The 23,046-nt window shown below is 38.6% G+C and overlaps 3 protein-coding genes across 4 annotated transcripts; 2 read left to right on the top strand and 1 right to left on the bottom strand.

Moving 5' to 3' along the window:
• Nucleotides 1-849: 849 nt before the first annotated feature.
• hec (calcitonin receptor hector) lies at nucleotides 850-19,775 on the bottom strand. Of its 2 annotated transcripts, none has more exons than XM_017140243.3 (10): nucleotides 19,724-19,775; nucleotides 5,775-5,993; nucleotides 4,962-5,286; nucleotides 4,303-4,393; nucleotides 4,134-4,225; nucleotides 3,923-4,049; nucleotides 3,452-3,553; nucleotides 3,059-3,177; nucleotides 2,207-2,280; nucleotides 850-2,141 (listed from the first exon to the last, which is right to left on the bottom strand). In XM_017140243.3, exons 2-10 carry the CDS (start codon nucleotides 5,980-5,982, stop codon nucleotides 1,762-1,764), a joined length of 1,518 nt encoding a protein of 505 aa, XP_016995732.2. In that variant the 5' UTR covers nucleotides 5,983-5,993; nucleotides 19,724-19,775; the 3' UTR covers nucleotides 850-1,761. The 2 variants fall into 2 exon arrangements, with proteins under 2 accessions (XP_016995732.2, XP_016995734.2); XM_017140245.3 differs by lacking the exon at nucleotides 19,724-19,775 and adding an exon at nucleotides 8,808-9,007.
• On the top strand, nucleotides 10,992-12,689 carry LOC108056449 (salivary glue protein Sgs-3). Its single transcript, XM_017140246.3, has 3 exons — nucleotides 10,992-11,310; nucleotides 11,557-12,440; nucleotides 12,516-12,689. The coding sequence occupies exons 1-3, from the start codon at nucleotides 11,040-11,042 to the stop codon at nucleotides 12,522-12,524; spliced, it is 1,164 nt and encodes a 387-aa protein (XP_016995735.2). The 5' UTR covers nucleotides 10,992-11,039; the 3' UTR covers nucleotides 12,525-12,689.
• A 1,090-nt stretch (nucleotides 19,776-20,865) lies between the features above and the next one.
• On the top strand, nucleotides 20,866-23,003 carry Mur11Da (Mucin related 11Da). The gene is given in 3 exon segments (XM_044396131.1): nucleotides 20,866-21,091; nucleotides 21,218-22,643; nucleotides 22,682-23,003. Coding segments are annotated over 3 exon segments (1,974 nt in total).
• Nucleotides 23,004-23,046: the final 43 nt, after the last annotated feature.

Raw genomic sequence — 23,046 nt, 5'->3', positions numbered from 1 at the left:
TTATCCAATTAGTTAACCATATACCGCATACCCATGTACTTACCTTACTTTATATATGCTTACTTACTCACATTTCGATATTGTATTCGTAGCCCCTGAGTAGAACTATTTCAATTAATTTGTACACTCCCGAAGTCACACAGTCCGCAACCTCAAAGCTCCGACTTAATGAATTGCATACGTATAAGTCAAATATATTAGAGGTCTACATGGATCTGAAGAGGTTTCGATCAGACAGCGCGAATTCTTCAGCGAAAAGTGATTCCCTAGTTCCCTATCATCGATATTTAAATTTAAAACATTTCTTCGGATTTAAATCTCTTTCGATTCCGGCGCCTCTAATATTTCTAAATGGTTAGACGCATATTTGTATGTATTTACCATAAATATAGCTAACTTAACACAGACACACGAAACAGATCACACAAACAGATCACACCAACTCAACTCACACAATAAAGGAAATGATACCGAGGTGACTCAAACTCAAATTTAGATGCATATTATTATATAACTTATATTGGAAAACAAAAGCGATAAGATGAAAACGTAAATTTTACTATACTCGTACATATAAATTATATGAATGTATGTAAATTATTATTATATTTGTATTTTATTGTACGTATTAGTTTTGTTCTACACTCTTTTGCTCTTTCATAAACAAAAACCAAAAAAAAAAAACCAAAAACGAAATCCAAACGAAACTCGATTACAAAAAGTAAACCCAAACAACAAAAAGCCGGCAAGCAATGGTATACAAAATAAAATAAAAATATGACAAAAGAAAATCGACAAAAAAAAATAAAATAAAATTGAATGAAAAATTTACCAAAAAAAATGCAGCTTGTTTTTATTCCCTGGAAATTGAACAATGAAACACATTGGTTGCAGTTAACATGTTTTATTCACTACGTAAGTGTGCTGGGCTAAGAGGAATAAATATCATATATATATATCTGACATGTACAGCATCAAAACATTACACATATTTATATATATAAATATCATAGTGTCGTATATATCTTAACGAGATAGACAAAAAAAAAGTTGTATTAGGTACATGGGTACGTATGTTTCATTTTGCGTCTGTGCTCATTTCCTCTCAGGACTCGTATTTTAACATATATCATAAAATAGTACACATAGTATTTGGTTTTAAAATCGTTCGCAGAACCATTACACTATATTCTTGACGCTTGATTCCCGCAATTTCTCTGGATATGGCATAAACTGTTTTTTAGTTTCATCAGGGATAGCTGTCTGAAACCTAAATACTTAGAAGGGACATCCTCTACGCAGGATCTACTAAATATGTATAACAATTTATTTGGCTTACACATATGTTTAAACATTAAATGCTTTAATGTTGTTATTTTTTTTTATATTTTAAATTCAATTTTTTTGAGACGGTATTAAAATGCCTTTAACAACTTGTCTAAGTTTAAATTAATTTTAGTTCAAAATTTTTGAAAATTCAATAGATAGATTTACGAAAATATTTTGAGGAATTTATAGGAAAAGTTTTTAAAAGTTCTTAAAGTTTCTTAAACTTCTTATTTTAAACTGGATTAAATTGTTATTATATTAGAGCAGCAAATAGACTCATTAAGTGCTTCAAATATCTGACTGAACATTAAGTTGAAAATACCTAAAGAGTAATGCCAATTCGACGCCAATACTCTGCTTTTGTGGAGGGGCGATCAAAACCTTTGCTCGGCAATGCGGTCAATATTTCGCTCGACCCTCGAGCTGTACGCCTTAAACGCCCAACTCGCGGCTGGGCGTGGTGGTGGCCATCTGTCCAGTATTACTCCCGGCCGGCGGCGGGGTCACCAAACTGGGCAGCCACTTGTTGAGCAGGGTGCGAATGGCGAAGGTGACATCGTGGTTGGCGAAGCAGAACAGGAAGGAGACCACGAAGCCCTGCAGACTGACCAGCACCACGGAGAGCATTTGGTAGAAGTGATCCAGCTGGGTACCGGCATCCGGGCGGTAGGGCAGCAGGAAGTGCTGTAGCCCGAACAGCGGCACCAGGATAATGGTGGCCCGCACCGCCTTTCGAATCGCCAGCGGAGCGGGCTGGGCGGACTGGGGATGCAATTTCCGCACGATCACCCGCAGAACGTTGATCAGAAAAACTGGCGGGGAGACATAGAAAATGGGTTAATAACCTTGTAATATTCGAGGGACCTCCATATATTACTGAAACTAGCCAGCAGGGAGAGGGTTATCGGCACTGAGAAGATCCACAGGTAGAGACTGTCATTTATCCAGCAGCTGCAAGAAATTAAATTGTGCGAAAATTGGTGAAAAATTTAAAAATGTTTCGGTCAAAAAACGAATTATTTTTTTGTGTAAAAATGGGATCCGGATTTTTGGCCAAATTTTCAATTTTTTTTTTTTTGGTTTTTTTGCTGTATTTTGGCCAAAAATGGTCCTACACCAGAAATTCACACTGTTTTGAACAGAGAACAAAATAGCAAAAGAATCCATAACACTTTACGTGTGATTTTGGAAAAATAAAATTTTCGACCATTTTCAATTTTTTTATAAGGGGGTACATCATGATTTTTTTACGAAAAATTACAAAAAAATAAAATGTCCAAGTTTAAATGCCAATCGATAGGAAATTTAATAACGAGTTCAGAAAGGTATGACAATCCATATTTGGATCAATATTTTTATTGTTTCGGTCATAAAACGAATTATTTTTTTGTGTAAAAATGGGATCCGGATTTTTGGCCAAATTTTGAATTTTTCTTTTTGTTTTTTTGCTGTAATTTGGCCAAAAATGGTCCTACACCAAAAATGCGTACCGTTTTGAACAGAGAAAAAAATAATAACAAAAATCCATAACACTTTCCGTGTGATTTTGAAAAACAAAAATGTAGGAACACTGTGTGTCCAGCGGATATTTAGTAAAATAGTTAAAAGACATTTAATAATATGTAACTATCATTGGTAAAAGTGAAGATCACGTTTTCCGTTTCAATGAAATCTTGTGTAAGATTCAGGAGTATCACTGCTAATTGGATTACGTAAAACTACGACTCACTGTTTATTGTCCGGGCTGCTGAAGTGCCTGGCCAATCCGTAGACGATGGCAACGGGAATCGGCGAGAACCAGCTGATGACGATGAACCAGCGCATCACAATCGTGTCCTTGACAAAGACCTGACGGATAGAAGGGGATTGGTTAGTAACTCGCCGGGCACTCTTGACATCTCAGCTTGACGGAGACGGAGGGCAGTTGGCCAAAGTTGCGACTGGCTCTCAGACAAATTGGAAGGGGGCAAACCAGTGCCACGTCAGCGGCTGCTGCAAACCACATCTGCCATGCACAGAACTCGCACTCATAAAGAATGCAGACTTACACGGCAATTACAGAGATTTGCATGGCGATGTGGGAGAAGAGCGGATGACTTGAGGGCAATTTCGGCTGACTTACCACAACGAGCACCAGGTGCAAGTGCAGGCCCTCGCAGAACATCCAGAAATAGTTGACCAACATGAAATAGTGCACCACCAGATGCAAGCCAATGCACCAGAGCTGAAAGTACGTGATAAGTTAGTTAGGCCATTTGGGCGCACGAAACAAAATCAGTTATTCCTAAGGTATTTTTGTTATCAGACTGGAAAAAAATAGTCGTTGGAGTACTGTTGGAGTAATATTTTGGTGTTGAAATAAGATTATAACAATGTTGGAGAATTGTTAGAATATAATTACAATAATTTAGAAAGACAGATCATAATGGAGTTTTGTTGGAGTGTTGTTGAAATATTGGTGCTTAAGAGAGCGCCCCTTTCATTTAAGAAATAACTACCAGAATAGCGTTTTAGTGTTGGAGTAATTTTAGCTTATTGGTGAAATTTTGTAACATAAATATTAGTATCTATTTTTTCTCTCTCTGCATCTCACCGGATTTTCGGCTATGGCTTCACCTCGCTCCACCACCAGGCGGTACCATAAAATCCAGGCCACACAGGTGCAGGCCAGCGAGGCGAACAGGTGCACATGGATCCGAATGCGGGTGCAGCGCAGGGATCTGCGAACGGGATATCCGCACATCAGTATCAGAATGGAATGGAATGGCCCCTTATATAGAGAGACGACGACGACAAACACTTACTTGAAGCCCAAGAAGATTATAATCGATATGAGCAGGGCCAGGAGGGAGAGGGTGTAGCCCTTCACGTACAGCTCGTTGATGAACTGGCGAAACTGCAGTGGCAACTTTCTTGATTAATGTCCCTGTTCCCTGCGGTTCCCCTTGCGATGTCGCCGGAGCGAGCACTTACCTCCAGGTCCTCGTAGTCCACGCAGTTGGTGTAATTGGACCAGGTCTGATTGCTCACCGGATGACGGAACCAGGAGCCGTTTTCCAGGCAGCTATGAATGCGAAATGCTTACGATAATTGCGACTGACTAAGTGCGAGTACGGGGGGCTTTTCTAACAAAGCAAAAGTCACTTAGCTTGACGAAGAAGCAGCTGTGACCAGCTGGTGTGCAAAAGTGAGGTTATAAAGTATCGAATGCTCATAGAAGATCTTTGGGAAGTACGAATGTGTAATGTGTGTTGGAGTAATTTTATGTATTATGTAGTAATTGTTAGTTATTGGAGTAATTTATTAAATTCTGTTTTTGTTGGAGCAATGTTATACGGATATTCATATTGAAGTTGGTACTTTGGAGCATATTTACGTTTATCTTTATTATTAACTAATATACTAAAAAAAATTAAAGAAATTTTTGATTCATGATTGTAGCTCTCATAAATAAACATTGTATCTTATGCCGTTAAAGTAAATCCGAAATAACTCATGGAACTTCCGTATTTATGCTTAGGCGAATATTTCGAATTGCGGAATTTATTTGACCATGCGAAACCATGCACGGAATGAAAATCTATCCTCTCCCGCAGGGCGTAATATTCAGGCATTTTGGGCATTTAACTCACGTCTTGTGGGCCAGAAATTTGCTGTTGAATCCTTCGACGAAATCGGGACAATATTGACTCAGCACGGTGCCTGCCGGAGTCCTTGGCCAGCAGAGATATCCGTCAAAGTTCAGGGGGCAGAAGAGCCGTCGCTCCTCTTCCCCCCCCTCCTCCGCCTGTCGCTGATTTGTGGCCATCGTGGCACTGACAACGGTGGCCATCAGCTCCTCCTTCTCCGCCAGCACCGCGTCCACGTTCCGCATGTCAATGGCGCCCTCGTTCAGGGCGGCGTTCTCCAGATATCGCGGCACCGGGCTAAAGTTCTCGGGCAAATCGAAGTCGTAGTCTGTGCACGGCAAGAAAGGCCATTAAAATTGGATTACTTACTACATCAAATATTTGGGATTACCTAATTAATACCTAATTAAGTTAATTCAAAATATTTTGAAGTTATACAATGGAAATGATTATGGAATTAAATTACCATGCTTAAAAAGTTGCTCAACCATGAATTGTTATTTTTTAATTTAATTGAAAAGACAAAGTAATTTGAGAACATTTTAAATGAATAATTTAGTAAGTGCAAAAACATTGTAAATGAATTAGTTAAATTTAATAATTTGCCAAATTATTGTAAAAGAATCAAAGTTTAAATTAAGGGAGTAAATGAGTACTTCATCAATTTAAGATTTCATCGCACTAAATGGAATCAGATGGGCCCTAATTTAATTTCATTTAATTTTATTTTATGCTCCTGTTTTTTTTATTTTCCTTTTTGCTGTGTGCACTTGGGCATGCGGCAAATCACGTATACGCCTGGTGGCCGCCACTCACCTGTTGCTGCGCCAAGTGGAACTGATGGGTCCTCCGTATCGTATGTGACATTCTGGTATCGGTACACGCACTCGGCATACAAATGCTTTAAAAATATGCGCAGATTATCCTGCATTTGGCTCTGCGAAGCCGCCTCCACATTTTCCGACTGCGAATCCGAGGCGGCTGCTCCCATTGTGGGTGGTTCAGTGTGGCTAACTCTTGTCATGGGTTAATGCGCTGAAAAAAACATTTTTTAAATAAATAAAATAGCACAAAAATCAGAATTTTCAATTTTCTTTCCAAATATTTTTCTTTATTAAAAATAACGGCACTTTGTGCTTAATACAAAAAATGTAAGTTTAAAACAATAAAGCATTTAATATTCACCATGATAATTTATTTTAAATAATTTTATACAATTATTAGGTTTTTTTTTACTTTAATTTACTTTTAATTTTATTTTTAAATATTTTTAAAATCAAAATATTTATTTCTTGCAGTATTTCGCGATAACGAAGGGAATTTGAGTCGCTTGTGGCTGTCCATTCGTGTGTGCATTTCTAATTTGGTTAGGCTTCAAAGAGTTGCCCGAGTTGGGCTTTGGTACTCTGCGGGGAAATGGTGCCAAAGGAAATGGAATATACATATAGGGCATAAGGGGTCCCCTGAATGGGCTCCACATATATATTGAAGCATCAAGCAACCAACCAGCGAACCAGCCAATCCACCTGTGTCTGCGCACCTATTCTCCCATGTTGTAAATCAGTTTATTGTCTAATTAATGGCGATGCTTAAATGTGGCACTGTTTTTGCAGCCGTGGTTGGGCGAACTTAATTGCATTTCGTCACAGAGCGACAAAGCAAATGCCACGGGGCAAAAGCTCAAATGAAATGCACATCGATCGAAAAAGGGAGGACAAGGGCACATGTGGGAAAATGGAAGAGACGGGATGAGCTGCAAAGTTCTTGCCTAACTTGGTTATATTTTTAATCAAAACTCATTTCGCTTGATTGAGTTTCTACAGAAGCCTCTCTGCACAAAACGAGTGCGCCGGCATAGTAAGAGGATTTAGCCGGGCTAAACTTTAATTTGCGGCATTAATTTATTACCGGGGCACTGGGACAGTTTCCATGATGGAAATGGCGCCTGGCTAAACATTCTTGCATGTTATTTATTTTTGCAAGTGTCTCGGCCAGGCAATTAGTCCTCAGGTAAGGAAGACAGGACGACGGAAGATGGTAAATGGGAGGTTAAAGGACGAGAAAGGACGAGGAGGAGGCCCTTTGTTGGCCATCAATTCAAATGCCCGTCCTGAAGCACTAATGAGCATTAATTGCATTTACTGTCTCAATGGCCCGCGCCCCTTCCTTTGAATTAAATCCACTGCAATATTCCCGCCTTATCATCGCCTTTGAGACAAAGTATAATTGAAATGCTTCCTATAGTTCCATAGTCCTATTCATCAGATTCCGTTTGACATGCCATTCTGTCGCAGACGATACTAAAACCAGTGTCTGTCATCACTACACTGTAATAAAGGGTTTGGTACCTCAAGCCAAGAAAATCAGTTTAACAACAAAAAGTTTCCATTATTTTCCAAGTGTAATTTTGCTATTTATTAAAAAAATTGTAATTCGAATTTTTGTTATTTATTTTATAGAATTTTATTTGAATTCCATACTAACAAATCTTTTTAGCAACAAAAGTTTTATCTAATTAATTTCAACCAATAATGTAAAGATTTTTAAGTTTTATTTAACTGCTTGTTTTGCCTTGAACAATTACAGTTTTTTTTAAATTTATTTAATAGAGTTTTTTTTTCTAAATTCAAAAACATTTGAGCTAAAAATAAGAACTTACACGTACTTTTTTATCCGCTGTTAAAAAAGACACTTGTCAAGAAAAATTCCAAATAAGAATAAACTGCTTGCTCAGCTGTAAAAAAAATTAAGACACGAATTTCCGTCTCTCCATATTGTTTTACGACTCCTACATTTTGGCCAAATAAATCTGGAACGCAGTGTATGGCAAAGTTTCCCCCCAAAAACCAAGGGAAACCCTACACGAAATACGCAAGCATCTGCAACATTTTTGGCAAATTGTTTTGTTTTGCATAGTTTTGTTGATACTTGATACTTGTACTTGTACTTGGGAAAGAAGAGAAGCCCTAGAAAGGGGGTTTGTTGCTCATCTTGAAGCGACCATAAAATACAAATAATTGGAAAACGTTTGCTTGCATAAATTATGCAAGAAATTGAAATTTATTGTCAACAATGGGAGGGAAAAGAACAAGGATTTCTTCCTATTTTTTTTTTGGCTAGCAAGACCTCCCGCTGCATAAGATACAAATGGCCAATCAATGGGAGTGGTGGGCGCAAAAAGCTGGCAGCAGAATAATTATATGTACACATGCTGAATATTGATGATGAATTGTTTTGTCTGGCAGCCTAAAGAGAGAAAAAAAATGAAATTAATAGAGTCGGAGGAGAAAAGCCGTCAATGCGGTTAATGATGCTAGCGCCATTTGCAGGCCGGAAACGGAAATGCCACACACACAATCAAAAGCGGACATGCGAAATAATGCCATATTATTCGGTCATTCTTGTCGGATCAATTATAATAACAAATTACTTCAGCCACAGCGTCTGGGTCACCAAATGCAATTACGCACGCTGGACTGGCCACGAATCCTCCGGAATCCCCAATCCGCAATCCCCACAAGGATCTACTGGGCATAAAAGTTGCCAACCTTGCGAAATTATTGCACTCATTTCCCGCCAATCACCGAAACAACTTTTCGCATAAGGCCCACACAAAATTAGTGAGTGCGGCCAGAAATCGAATTATTTATTTGTACTCTGTACGCAAAAATATTTAATTCGTTTGTTTACTTAATTAAACTAGCGAAAATTAGGACTCGTGCGGCGCGCTAATTATGCGATATATTTTCTGAAATATTTACTGAAATATTCTCTGAAATATTTTCTAAAATATTTTCACCTGATATTCACATAGCTATTGCCAAGCACAGGTGCCAAGAGATCACTTACACGGTTGCCCCCAGCCAATTTAGTTCATTGAATCGTTTGCCACTGCCATTCATTGAAAATTTAAACAATTGATTCTGTTTCAGTTCACCGCTCGTCACGTACAACAACAAAACACAAAAGGCATTCAGAAAGACGGGCAAAAAAAAGAAATATAGAACGCGTTCTGTTATCGGCGGCTAAACGATGACGCTTCACTCCGATTTTCGCACCGCTCTGCTCTGCGTTCCGTTGGAAAATGGTACGGCATCCGGCGAAAATCGCCTGCCGAGGCTGCTGGCCGAGCCGCCTTACATTTTCCCCCATTTTCCCGTCCTTTCATCCACTGCACCGAAAAAAATTTAATTATAAGAAATTCAGAAAGAGTTTTCTTTGGTAATACAAATATTATTATATAAATTAAACATAACATATTGAACAAATTCCAAAGAAACTAAAAATGTTGAATAAAAATAAGAGTTATTATATTCATTAAATTAAATATTGTAACAACAGTTCATAAATTTCTAAAATAAATAAGTGAATTATTTTCTTATACTTATTTTATATTATTTTGTAATTAATTTTTTTGATTGATAAATTTTATCAGATTACAAAAGTTAATATATATTTTTTTTCGGTGCACAAACATTGTTTTCCTGAGCACTGCTTGTAAGCAACAAGTTGTTGGCCCGCACTGCTTGCCCGCTTTGTGTGCCGAGTAAATTGGTTGTTGTGGGCGTATATAACAGTTTCCCCGGTGGGCGTGGTCCACCCAGCTGGGACCCACAAATGGCTAAAGATTTCGAATTTTGCTGAGGGAATTTATTTAACCCAATTGTCACGTTCGATTTATATGAACAAACATTTATTGTGGTTATATTTTAATTTTCCTTTTTTGTTTTGAGGATTTTAAGTGTGGTTTTTTATATATTATATATTTTATTTTTAATTAAAGAACAGAGTGTAAATAGTATGTACATACTATTACATTGCAAAAAAAAATTTATTTTGGTTAAAGGACACAAAATTAATATAACAATTTTTTAGCAATTCAATGTAGATTTACCACTCGTGACACTAAAGGGTTAAGACCCCTCAAATACTAAGGAACTGGTGTTTGTTTCACTTTGAAACTGTAGTTACGAGCATTTGATGCGATTGCAAGACAACTTTTTTATTATCCCGACGCAGCCTTTAAGATTCAGCTTTAGTGATTATTTTGTTTCACTTCACTTCAATACTCAGTGAATTTCATGCAAGTGAACTTGCTCCTCGAAATTTCCATAAAATTTATTCCTGAATTTCTGATGTCCTGCATAGCGAACGAGTGTAAATATTTTATGCGCTTCTCCGACGTTCTTCCGAGAAAATTGGCTTCGACTTAGAATTGATAAAAAATTCCCTACAAAATGTACGAGAATTTCATATAAAATGTATTTTGCAATTAGCAGCACTCTGTGTGGTGTGAAAATTCCAGGGTCTTAGGCACAATTCAAAGTGTTTAGCACGGAAAAACTCAAGCTTATGCTTATAGGGTTTTCCTCTTTAAGGGAAACTGACTTTGCCACATAATTTTCTGCACATGTCCGCAAATATATGTGTGATTGTATGCTATCTTTTTCCCCTTTAATTTTATGACTGGTCAGGAAAAAAGCACGAGAATGGCTAAAACTTTACACCGGGACATATACTTTTTAATTGTTTCTTGTTACATATTATTTCACGGTTACTTGGCTCGGAGTTAAAGTGGCTTAGCTATTATTGTCTTATCTGACTTTATATTCTCATTTATTGTTAAGTAATTATTGTCTGCTGAGATTTACTTTTTTTAGCAGTTCACTGGAGAAATTTCGCCCCAATTATCGCTCTTTCGACTTGATGTCGAGCTCTATCGACTTTAATCCAATCCCAAATCCAAGTTAAGAACAATCTGGCGCCAGCTGAGAGAGTTTAAGCCCAGTTAGTTGGAGTTGCTTGAGTAGCGGCGAAGACAATGATTTTTTTGTTAGGTAATGCCACTTTACTATGCTATAATGTCAGCAGCGCTCTTTGGTCGCACGTTCCGGGGCGATAAAACCCGGAGAGACGGGGCTTTAAACGCAAAACAAAAAAAAATGAAAGAAAGAAAGACTAGAGAGTGATGTAAAGACTGCAATCACCTGCACGTTCTAGACCCCATTTGGCAGTCGAGTCGCTGACCCATAAAAGCGGGGATCTCCGTGGTCAGCGGCATCAGTTCCACATCGGTTCAACATGTTCTCCAAGTCGCAATCCCACTTTGCTCCCACCCTCGCCCTCGTCCTTTTGGCCTTGGCCATGGGGTTGGTCAGGGGCGACTACGACTGGTATGGCGACTATGCGGGCTCCGAGCTGGACTACATCTTCGGGGATGCCAACTACGATGCCGTGTGCCCACCGGACGGCTATCCCGTGTGCGCCTCCGATGGCTACAACTACCATCCGTTTTCGAGCAAGTGTCGCCTGGACTCGCATAACCTGAAGCTGCTGTTCGGAGGCAAGAAGGGTAAGTTTTCAGGGTTTTCTGAATTTTTTCGCAAGATTTTTTCTCCATAAAAAAAACTAAGCAATTTTTTTTTCACCATTTAAAGAATTTCCTTAATGAAAAAGAAACATTTAAATTGTCCAAAAATGATTTACATTTTTCTGTTTAATAATTGAGTAATTTATATTGAAAAAAATGCCTTAACAAAATCTAAAAAAATAACACTAATTAAATGAAATAATTAATCTTTCTTCCTACATTTGGCAGAACTTATCCAAACTGATCTCAATTACTGTCCCTCGTATCCCGGCCAATCGTATGCTCCCTCGGCTCCTGCTTATGGATATTATCCCAAGAGTTCTCCAGTCCAGAGTTATGCTCCCGTTCAGTATTCCTCATCGTCGTCCCAGAATTCGTATGCCTATGCCGCCGCCAGTGGTCCCTATGGCGCCAAGGCAACGGCCGAGGCTCCGGGTCCGCATCCTGTGGCTGCTCCTTCCTATTCCGTTTCGTATCCCTCTGCCTACGCTCCGCCTTCGCCTCCTGCCAAGTATCCCTCTGCTCCTGCCAAGTATCCCTCTCCACCTGCCAAGTCTTACCGCCCCTTCTCATCCTATCCCGCCTATGCCGCTGTCTACAGCTATGCGGGCACCACCAAGGCGCCATCTACCGGATCGACCACCACCTCGGCCACCACAGCCTCCAGGGCCACCACAAAGGCCAACAGATATCCGGGATACCCAACCAAATATGCAACAACCACGGTGGCAACCACTAAGGCGGCAACAACAACCACAGCAGCAACAACGACCACTGCGGCAACCACTAAGGCAGCAACAACTACGGCAGCAACAACCACAGTCGCAACAACCAAGGCAGCAACAACCACAGTCGCAACAACCAAGGCAGCAACAACCACAGCGGCAACAACCAAGGCAGCTACAACAACCACTGCAGCAACCACCACAGCGGCAACTACTAAGGCTGCAACAACAACTACCGCAGCAACAACAACCACTGCAGCAACAACAACCACAGCGGCAACTACTAAGGCTGCAACAACAACTACCGCAGCAACAACAACCACTGCAGCAACAACAACCACCGCAGCAACAACAACCACCGCAGCAACAACAACCACAGCAGCTCCTGTAAGTAGAACCTTAAGCCATCAAACTGATCTCTAAACTATAATAAACAATCCCATTTATATCGGTTCACTTTAGAATCCCTAAACACTGAATGACAAAAGCATCGATCGGAAGCACCACCAATGAACGAACCACCCGAAAAGCACCGCGAAACCACTTGAGGATATCACCCAACGAAATCATAATTTTAACAGCAATTTAAAGCAGCAATATGTAGAGTGTTCCATTTAGCCACAATAAATAAATCAGTACCAGCACATAAACAAGTTGATTCGATCACATCTGGATTTTTCGATATTTTTTGGGGCACTGAAAAAAAGTTGTACTATGACTTTGGATTTTTCATTTTTTTCTAAGGGAAAAGTAACTCATTTAAAGGTATGATATTAAATTTATTAAAATTCAAAAAATTAATTTGAATGGATTACTTATTTTCTGATAGACTATCCTTCAATCTAAAAATGTATAGAATATCGTAGTATCTGATGATTCAATTTTAAATTTGTTTGCAGAAATAATATTAAAAGATATTAAATTGTAATGAAATTATCTATAAATTCCCTCATATTCAATTATAAAGATGACTTAGGAGATAATGTCGTTTCTTAACACTTTAAAGTGATTTTGCTAGATTTTTTCTATGTGGTGTTGAGGTGTTTGGGTGGTTGGGTTGGGTGGTGCGGTGTGGGCGGCACTTATCAACGCCTCTCGCCCACCACAACTACCACCACACACATGCGAACAGGTGTTTGCCATTGTTTGTTGGCTGAATAATTTTCGCTGCGGCTTAATAGATTTTTTTAAGCAGTTTTCCGCTTTTGTGCTCGCCCTTATCTTTTGACAATAAAACGGCATTAAAAGCGGGTCGGAAATCGGTGGCGGAAGGGTCGAAACAATGGGCCACAATAGATGGGGGGATGGGGTCTCCTACGGAAACGGAAATTAACAAATGCCCCAGGCGGCACTTGGCATGCCAAACAACAAGGACAACGAGGACAACCGCCCGGCTAAAATAGCCATTTATATTCAAATTGTCTTAACTTGGCTCAGATTTTTGTGCCCACGAGCTAACATTTTTTTGACAGTATTTGTATGTTTCTCTCTTTTTTTTCTGCCTCCGAGGGCGGCCAAAAAGTTTAATGGGGAAATCTGTTTAATTAAATGATAAACATTTAATTTGGAGCCCCCACTTTGCCAGCCGTTTGTTGTTTTTTTTTTTGGGTGAAAAGATGTACGATAGGCGTTTTGTTAGAAAAAAATGTAGAAAGGGGTTTTGAGACATGAAATACATAATTTAAATAGTCTAATTAAATGCAAATTTTATATAAAAAATGTGAAACTATAATTATTTTATTTTACTTAATAATGTGCAAGCAAGTGCAAAATATCTCTGTGTTTTGTTTTAAATTTGTTATCAAAGCCAGACCAAAAAGCTAAAGATTGCTGTTCAGATTATGATTATTATTAGCGTTTATCGCATTAATGTGATTAGGCGAACTTTTCTCAGCTGAGGTTTTTAGCTGAGAATCGGATTTACAGGTGTTTCTTTGTTGAACGATAAACTGCTGGACTTATCAATTTAACATAAATATTCGCATCTCTGCATTTTCGTACATATTTTAAAGCTGGCGTCTTGGGAAATGATAATTTTGCCCCCTCAAAATCATGCAAAACCATTTCACAACTTGCGCATATTTTGTGTAAAATAATTTGTAAAATTTCATTTATTTGATTTGATTTACCCCGACAGCAATGTTGTTTTTTCGCCGGCAGCTTGGTGTTTTCGCTTTGCTCATTAAAAGTTTTCACCGCGAATAGAGAGTGCGAAAAGTGCTGAGCGGGCGAAAAGATCCGGCACAATTGAATGAACTCTTTTTTTTTTTAACTGGCGCCGTTCCCTCAGAACCGGCAAAAATGCAAAACGCTGAAGTGAAACTTGAAAGACAGCTGCCCGTAAAATTCAACCGCCCCTTCAACTTTTGATAGCCGATAGCAGATGGCAGTCCCAGCATCCTAAGCCAATTATTGACATTCTCTGGCGGCAGCTCGCATAAATCAAAATTTGCACAGAAGCCCACGAAAGGAACTGGGGAAAAATGGTGAAAAACGGGAAAAAACCCGGGAAGGAGATTAAGTTGGAGGAGCTGTTTCGGATCGGCCGTGCTTAAGCGGATTTAAATACTGCGAACTCGACGATTTCACGAGTCCATCGAAAATGTAGTCCATCAATTTTATTTTCTGATTTCACAAAACCGTTTAAAATATAATTTAACACTGGTTTTTTGCTTATAATAAATCAATAATTAAAAATTATATATATTAACATGTTTTTCATCAATATTATTCTCTGATTTTCCAAAATAGTTTAAAATAATTTACTTTTAAAAAACAAAATAATGAATAACTTTTTTTTTGCTTATAATATTTTAGTTTATTTGAGTTTTGTAAAAGTTGTATTAATTTAAGTTTATTTTAAAGCGTTTATAATAGTTAAAATTTTCGAAATGTTGTATACTAAGCGGTAACTGTGCTTTTTTTTAAATTATGTAGTTATTGAAGGAATGCAAAGTCAAAAGTATAAAGTATCTGGCAGTCGCGTTGGCGTCACTCGAATAAATCACGGCTCTTGTTTTTTTAATAAATTTGAAGCGGGACAAGATTTGTGGTGGCTTATTCGCGGGCAAATTTTTTATTTAGATGCCGTAATGCCACGCCCTCGCCGCATAAATCAAATACCGTTCCTTTTGATTTTCATTTTTCTCTTCTTTTTTTTTTTACTTTTTACAAATATTTTTTCTGGCCGCTCTGCTCGAATTGATATTTATGGCCGTGAAATCGGCTTATAACATTACCCATTCCCCCGAACCCACTCCCCACATATCGTCTATATATACACAAAAGCCAGCGGGTTGTTTATAATTCAACCGAGAATCGCCCCGAAATCAGATCGCACTTAACGGACGAGAACAATGTGTTGGTTATTTTTATTGGATTTAATTGCGAGTGCTTGAACTTGGCCAAGAAATCTCGGGTATAGTAGTATAGAGACCTCTGCCGGAAGCCGAAAACCGAAAACCTGGCGAAAAAAACGAAAAACCAATTTGCCCCCGAGAGTAATCAAATATTGAATGATATACGGGCGTTAATTTTTGCAGAGACAAGGGGGGAATTTCGGATTCCATCCGACGGGAGTAAACAAGCTTCCAATTTGCGTTAAATTTATTGGGGGAATCGAATCTCGGCCAGCTTTTCCACTTAGCTGACAGCTCGCATCCAATATTCATAGATTTCAATTAATTAGCCACCTGACGATTAATGGGAATTAAGCTTCGTTAATCACGCGTTTTATAAATGGCTCATGGGAGAGGTGTTTATACAGGTATCAATTTCCTTAAATCAATTGTGGTTTTTTAAGCTTTTATCTAGAAAAAAATAAAATTATAATTAATAATGTGGGAAATTTTTAACTTTGATTTACGAGAATAGGGTATTTTAAAGTTCATTCAACTTCTGTTGTGTATATTTTCGTCTACAAGGCATCCGTCACTCAATTCTGATTAATTTAAACTTTTTATTTGATCACAACACAAGGAAAATGAGGAAAAGATAAATGAAGCATTAATAATACCAATGGGCTGTTTACTTTTCGATTAAGGCTAGCTTGTATTGAGGGAAATGCCAAGTTTTAATGGGTTATTATGAGCTACTTCTTACCTTTCAAAACCAAAAAATTACAGTTTTTGCTCAAACATTAATTTTTAAAAGAAGAAAAAATAAACGTTTTATAAGCTAGTTAGATGATTTTAAATATTAAAAATAACCCATAAATCTAAATAAAAATGTCTAGATTTTAGGAATTTCGTATAATTTATAAGCGAACTTATTAAAAGAGCAGTCATGTTGATATTAATATTTATTGACTATTTTTATTTAAGTTTTAAATTATTTTGAATAATCCATGTTATGAAGTGCCAATAAATTTCTTATCACACTTATCACATTTTGACAGATATTATTTGAATTTTTTGTCGACGGCCTGCGGTATCATTAGCTGGCGGCCAACCGTTTGTTTATTCAGCTCAACGAATATTGGTTATTAATAGCCAGTGACAGGGGCTGCAGTCACTTCCACACCGTATTAAAAATATTTAAATGACCCAGGCTAATGGACAAAAAAGCACAGGGGGCAGAGTCTCCATTGAATATGTTTGTTTGCAAAATTAATCAAAAGCGCAACTGACAGCTCAGGGAGCGTCGCAAGGAAAATAAATTAAAAATACATAAAGCGCTCAATTACGAAATTTGGTACATTTAATTTGTAAGCAAGGCAAGAGGACAAGAGACTGGGCCAAAACAAAAAAAGGAAAAACAAAAAAAAGAAGGCAATAGAAACACAGTGGCCGAAAGCAGTGTCAGTGGCAATGAAAATGGAATTCAATTTCCATGTATTTTTTCGGCCGCTGCCACTGCCATTTTGTTCTCCGTGTTTTTTCCTTCTCGGTTTCATTTCTGTTCTTTTTTTCTTGGTTGTCTACTGTTCCGGAGGCTATATAAAAATTTAATATTCGCCCAGAAGTCGGCTGCAATAAAATGCTTAACGGAATGTTGTAGTGGCGCAAGTACATAACTTCAATGTGGAATCATAAACCATGATCCCCGGGCCACGGGCCTCGCAACTGCCCAAATTATGTTGTAAAAGTGGCGAACAACAAGCAAATGGCGACACTTGAGATCCCATTTCCCAGAAACAAAAAAAAATACAGACAGACAAACAGTCGGCTCATTAGACGACTTGGTCAGTGGGCAAGGCAACTTTAAGAAATGTCCAAAAAAAACTCAGAGGAATAGAGGCCATAGAGGGGTGAGTTATAGAGGTCCTATCTGAAATGGCCCAGGCCAAAACCCAGAACAAAGCATATGCAAACTCGTTCTTGGGGGCGTCCTTCTTGGCCGAAATCAGTCATAACTTATTTGCAGGCTTATCGAATGACAGCCCCAAGTGGAATTCAAAAAGAAAATCGTTGTGCGGGATAACAAAAGTAACCATTTCGATGGCAGTGGGTTGTACCTGACCTACATGAACAGCTTTTAAGTAAATTATTTCTAGGAATTAATAAAAACTTATCTGACGTTTTTATGGTTTTTTAGAGATGGGATTCATTTGTCTTATACCCTAGATACGGTTTTTACTTAAAAGATTTCTCTTATTTTCCATAAACATCGTTTGAGAATGACAGAGAAGTTTTTGCACTTATTTTTGGAAATGAAAAAAATTCAAAATTTGGCCAAAAACCCAGATCTTAATTTTACAAAAAAAAATAATTCGTTTTTTGACCGAAACAATGGAAATATTGATCCAAATATGGATTGTCATACCTTTCTGAACTCGTTATTTAATTTCCTATTGATTGGCATTTAAACCTGGACATTTTATTTTTTTGTCATTTTTCGTAAAAAATTGTGTAGTACCCCCTTACAAAAATATGTGAAAATTGGGGAAAATTTTATTTTTTCAAAATCACACGGAAAGTGTTATGGATTTATTTATTATTTTGTTATCTGTTTAAAGCAGTACGCATTTTTAATGTCGGACCATTTTAGGCCAAGTTATAGCAAGAAAACAAAAAATCTGGACCTTTTTTTTGGCTAATTTTCGCTTAAAATTATGATGTTACCAATTATAAAAAATGGGAAAATTGGAAATAAAATTTATTTGTTCAAAATCCATTAGTCCCGTTTTAATGGACATAATTTATTTCCATAATTTCTTAATTAGCTTTTTACACTTCCCGCAGTATTTAGGAAAGCCGCCGCTTTTAATTGGCCTGTCCGTTGCGGTGTAAAACATTAGTTGAGTGAAACACCAGTTTACATTTTGGCGGCCCCCGTCGACACTTGTAGGGCCTTTAATGAAGAACCTGTCATCAATGTATTTGCGGTTGGACGCGACTCCTTGTGCCCTCGGCTGTCAGCTGTCATGTACACAAGTGCCCTCTTCCCCACCCCCTTTTCATTTCCACCACACCATTTCTGATGCCCTTTGACCCCTTCGCAGCCACCGCATTTGTTTGGCGCGAGTTTGTGTGGGCCATGTAAACATGGCCACCAACTAATGAGCCCTCGTTTAGCAGCTGTAGGTATTTCAACCGACGACGATCCAAAAGGGGGTGAAGACTTAAATAAAAATCAACAGAGGTGAGAAAAGAAACGCGGAGTTTCATTATTCCCCTGGGCTTGAAATTAAATTACTACGCTTGCATTATATTGTGAATATTAATGTGAACAGCACAAAGTTTCACTTGTTCTTAACGTAATAATTTTGGCTGAAAATTAAAAAAGAAACTTTAGGTAATACAAAGGTAAGAAAATCTTAAAAGGAACTTGAGAGGTTAAAACGTAAAATTTCTATGTATATTAATTTAATTTTTTTTTTCTTAATTTTGTAATACAATTTTATTTTTTGAGCTTAAGTTCATAATAAAATATTTTGAGGCATAAGTTCAATGATGAACATATCTCATGCGAAACTATTAACGCTGACAGATATTCGCCGGAAAGAACGCTTCAAACACGTCTTCAAATTCGTGCGGCGGGATGGAAATTGAAATGGAAATGGAACTGAAACCCAATGGCAGCAGATAAATCAGCTGGCAGCGCTTCGTGCATAACTTATTGCACACTTTGAGGCGGCTATATTGCAATTGTTTGTTGCCACACACAATCGCCAGTCATTGGGGGAATTTGTATTGGGTCTTAGCCTTAAGCCTGGCAGTAACAAATATGAGCACAGACGGGGCCACAAGGAAGCTACATATTCTGCGCTCCGCACAGGCTAATTGAATCAGAAACCGCAGCATGAAATCAGCAAACAAACGGAACGGCCCACGCGGCGGATGCGCAATGCGAAATGTGAAATGCGAAATGGAAAAAGGACTATTTTAGAGCCTAGCAAAGGATTGCTGACCAGATTGATGAATCCCCCGGGCGAAAGGCCTTTGACATAAAAAAAAAGTGGAGCATACATTTATGTGATTCCTGAATAAATCATTTCCTTGCAGTGACATTCTCTTTTTTTATATTTTTGTACTTTGGCCCAAAATAAATACGATATGTGTGTGTGTGGGCATGACAGGACGTCTTTTTTATTCCCCGGCATCCATGGCGTATGAGCAATATGTGTCGCGCGTAAAATAAACAATATTCACACAGCGAAAGCCGCAGGAATTAGGAAAATTCAGCGAATGACGCGTGCAATTAAATGTAATTTGATGTTCTCTGTTTACCTCATCGGCGGGGTGCCAATCGTGCACGGTTTTTTCGGGATCGAAGTTCACGATTCTCGATTTTGGCGCCTCGTCTGCCGAAAACCGAAACGATCGAAAAACGCGCCAAAAACCGCGTCACTCGAAAACCGAAAATAGAAGGCAGATTCCGGAATCCGCAGACGTTGTACTCGCCACAGCAACCGATTGGCAAGTGAATAGGAAATTCCGAGGCGAAGGAAAGGAAACCGACGCGGAGGATTCAAATGGGCAAGCAGTGTTTCACAGACTGCTTGCCGAAAACTGTTATACGGCGAAAGTGCTTCGAAGTATTATCTATTTTATTTAATAGATACGAACTACAAAATAGCTAGCAAGCCAAAAATAAAACGATTTAAGACCCTTGAAACTATTTTTTTTAACTTTTTGAATAAGTAAGCAGAGTAAGGGAAAAATAATCAATTTATTTATATGCTAAGATATCATATTATCTTAAACTTATTGCTATTAAATTTAAAAAAAAAAAAATTCCAAACCAATATTTCAACATACTTTTATTCTGATTATTTAATTTTTAACAATGTACACAATTTATTTAAAAATGCGTCCTACAACATTTTAAAACGAAGGATATTTTAGTTTAATCAATTGTAAGCTGAACTAGTTGAATTTGTAAAAATTTAACATTTGCTACAGTAAATAAAAAATATTTTACAAAATATATATTTTAATATCAAGTTTTTCAACCAAAAGCAGAGCTTTTCTCGCAAGCAGTGTAATTTTCTGGAGCTTTTGGTGTTGATGCCAAGCAGTTTTTTCAACTTCAGATTGCGTGGCTTTGATTTAAACACTTTTTCTTTGTACTCCGATCCGAGAATATCTGAGCAACGGCCAGGCAACTGAGACGAGACCAGAGAAAGAGAATCCGAGTAGGGGCTGATGGCTTTGGCTTTTTTTTTAAATTTATTTTTTTACTTTTGGCAGCATTTACATTGAAAATGGGGCCCTGGCACGTATAATTCCGATAGACAGACGCCGTCTGGTGTTCTTATTTGTAGTCATTGTTTGTTCTTCAGAGATTTACCTTAGAGGAGAACAGGTCGGACATATAAATAGTTGTCGAAGGGTGAGGTGAAGTCATCAGTTACACACCAACCTTCGAAATGTGGAGAGTGTTTGCCTGTTTGGTCCTGATGTCAGCTTTGACCTTCGCCCAGGGTCGTCGAGAGGATTACCCGGGATTTCCGCGCTTCAAAAACATTCCCAGATATAACCAACGACCCTGCGGCCCCCGAGTCTGTGGCAAAAGTGGACTTTGTTATCGTGGTTTTGAGAGCATTTGCGACCTCAACGAGTATAATCTAAAGATGATATTCAGTGGACAGGAAGGTAGGAAATATTTCAGGTCTTGAGCTACTGATTACAAACATTACTGCAGATATTTCCTTATATATTGTACATTTTATTTTTAAATAATTTAAAATCCATTAAAATATTTATATTTTTAACCCACAGAATTCGATTTGACTGACCTTATTTATTGCCAAGAGCCACCGCCGCGGCCAAAGATTGTAGATGTGGGCTACTATTATAATCAACGAAGTTTGCTTGTGGCTCAACCACCTCGCTCGACTTACTCATCACCCATTCCCAGACCCAGAATTTCACAAATTCCGCAATATATCGGACGTTACGACGTAATGCCGCCACCGGATACTTATGGTCCTCAAGCAATAGACTATGTGCTTCCGTATCCGGTATGGGCTCTTAAGCGGCCCCAAACACCACCCAGAAGGAACCCAGTGAGCTATAGGCCTCCATATTGGCACTATCCGACCAGGAGGCCCGAAACAACCAAGCGGCCATGTTATGAGGAAACTACAACCACCACAAAGGCTCCTATATCAACGAAAGCCCCTGAATATTTAACAACCACCACAACATCTCAACCCTCTACATCGACGACCACAACTGAACCTTCAACAACTACAAATACGGCATCATCCACGACAACTAGCACTGAAGCTTCTACAACAACAACTACCACTGAAGCTTCTACAACAACAACCACGGAGAGAACTACGACAACTACCCCTGAGCCAATAACAACGACAACAACAGAGCCTACAACGACAACTACAGAACAAACAACAGAGCCAACAACAACCACTGAGCCAACAACAACCACTAAATTGACAACGACCACAGACCCATCAACGACAACTTCCCAAGACCCCTCCACTACGACAACGAAAGATACAACACCATCAACAACCACAGATTCTTCTACAGAAACGACTACGGATCCGTCGACAACGGTAACAACAGAATCAACAACAACGACAGAACGTTCAGAAACTTCCACTACAACAACGATCGACCCTTCAACAACAACAACGACCGTTCCTTTTACAACAACAACAACAACCGATCCTTCTACAACAACAACAACCGATCCTTCTACAACAACAACAACCGATCCTTCTACAACAACAACGACCGTTCCTTCCACAACAACAACGTCCGTTCCTTCTACAACAACAACAACCACAGAGTCTTTTACAACGACAACAAGTGATCCAACAACAACTACAGAATCTTCTACAACAACAACGACCGCTCCTTCCACAACAACAACGACCGTTCCTTCCACAACAACAACGACCGTTGCTTCCACAACAACAACGACCATCCCTTCTACAACATCAACTACAGCGTCGTCCACAACGACAACGACGGATCCAACAACGATATCTTCTACAACAGCAACCACAGAGTCTTCTACAACAACAACGACGACTAATCCCACCACAGTTTTATCTACAACAACAACAACAACAGACCCAACAACGATATCAACTACGGATCCCCCTACGACATCAACAACAACGGAAGCCTCAACCACTTCAACCACTGCGGCGTCTGTAAGTAGAACATTAAATATATTTATTATTAAATATAATAGCATTCTTACGACTTTCCATGACAGATTAAACGATTCTCTATTGAAGTCAGAGATGAAGAGGGACGCTTACTAGACTTCGTTTTAGCAGATGCGATAGAGCCAGGCTGCACGGAGATCACTAATGTCCTGATAACCACAGGATCAAGAGTCGTCTTTGAGTTCTCAGGGTGCATTGTGCCAAAGACTTCTACAAAGACCCTCAGTGAAGCCACCACCACCACTTCCACTACCACTACCACAACCACTGGGCCAACAACCACCCAGGGAACTCCGTACTACCAGTGGTTTGGCCAATCCTCGAACTACGCTCAATCCCATGTCATTTATACCTATTAGTTGGAAATTATTATTTTGGACCCAATAAAGAGAATCTGATACT

Source organism: Drosophila takahashii, chromosome X, assembly GCF_030179915.1.
Source record: "Drosophila takahashii strain IR98-3 E-12201 chromosome X, DtakHiC1v2, whole genome shotgun sequence".
Taxonomy (NCBI): Eukaryota; Metazoa; Arthropoda; class Insecta; order Diptera; family Drosophilidae; genus Drosophila; species Drosophila takahashii.
Note: the sequence above shows the minus strand (reverse complement) of the source record. Positions and strands in the feature narration are given on the sequence as shown.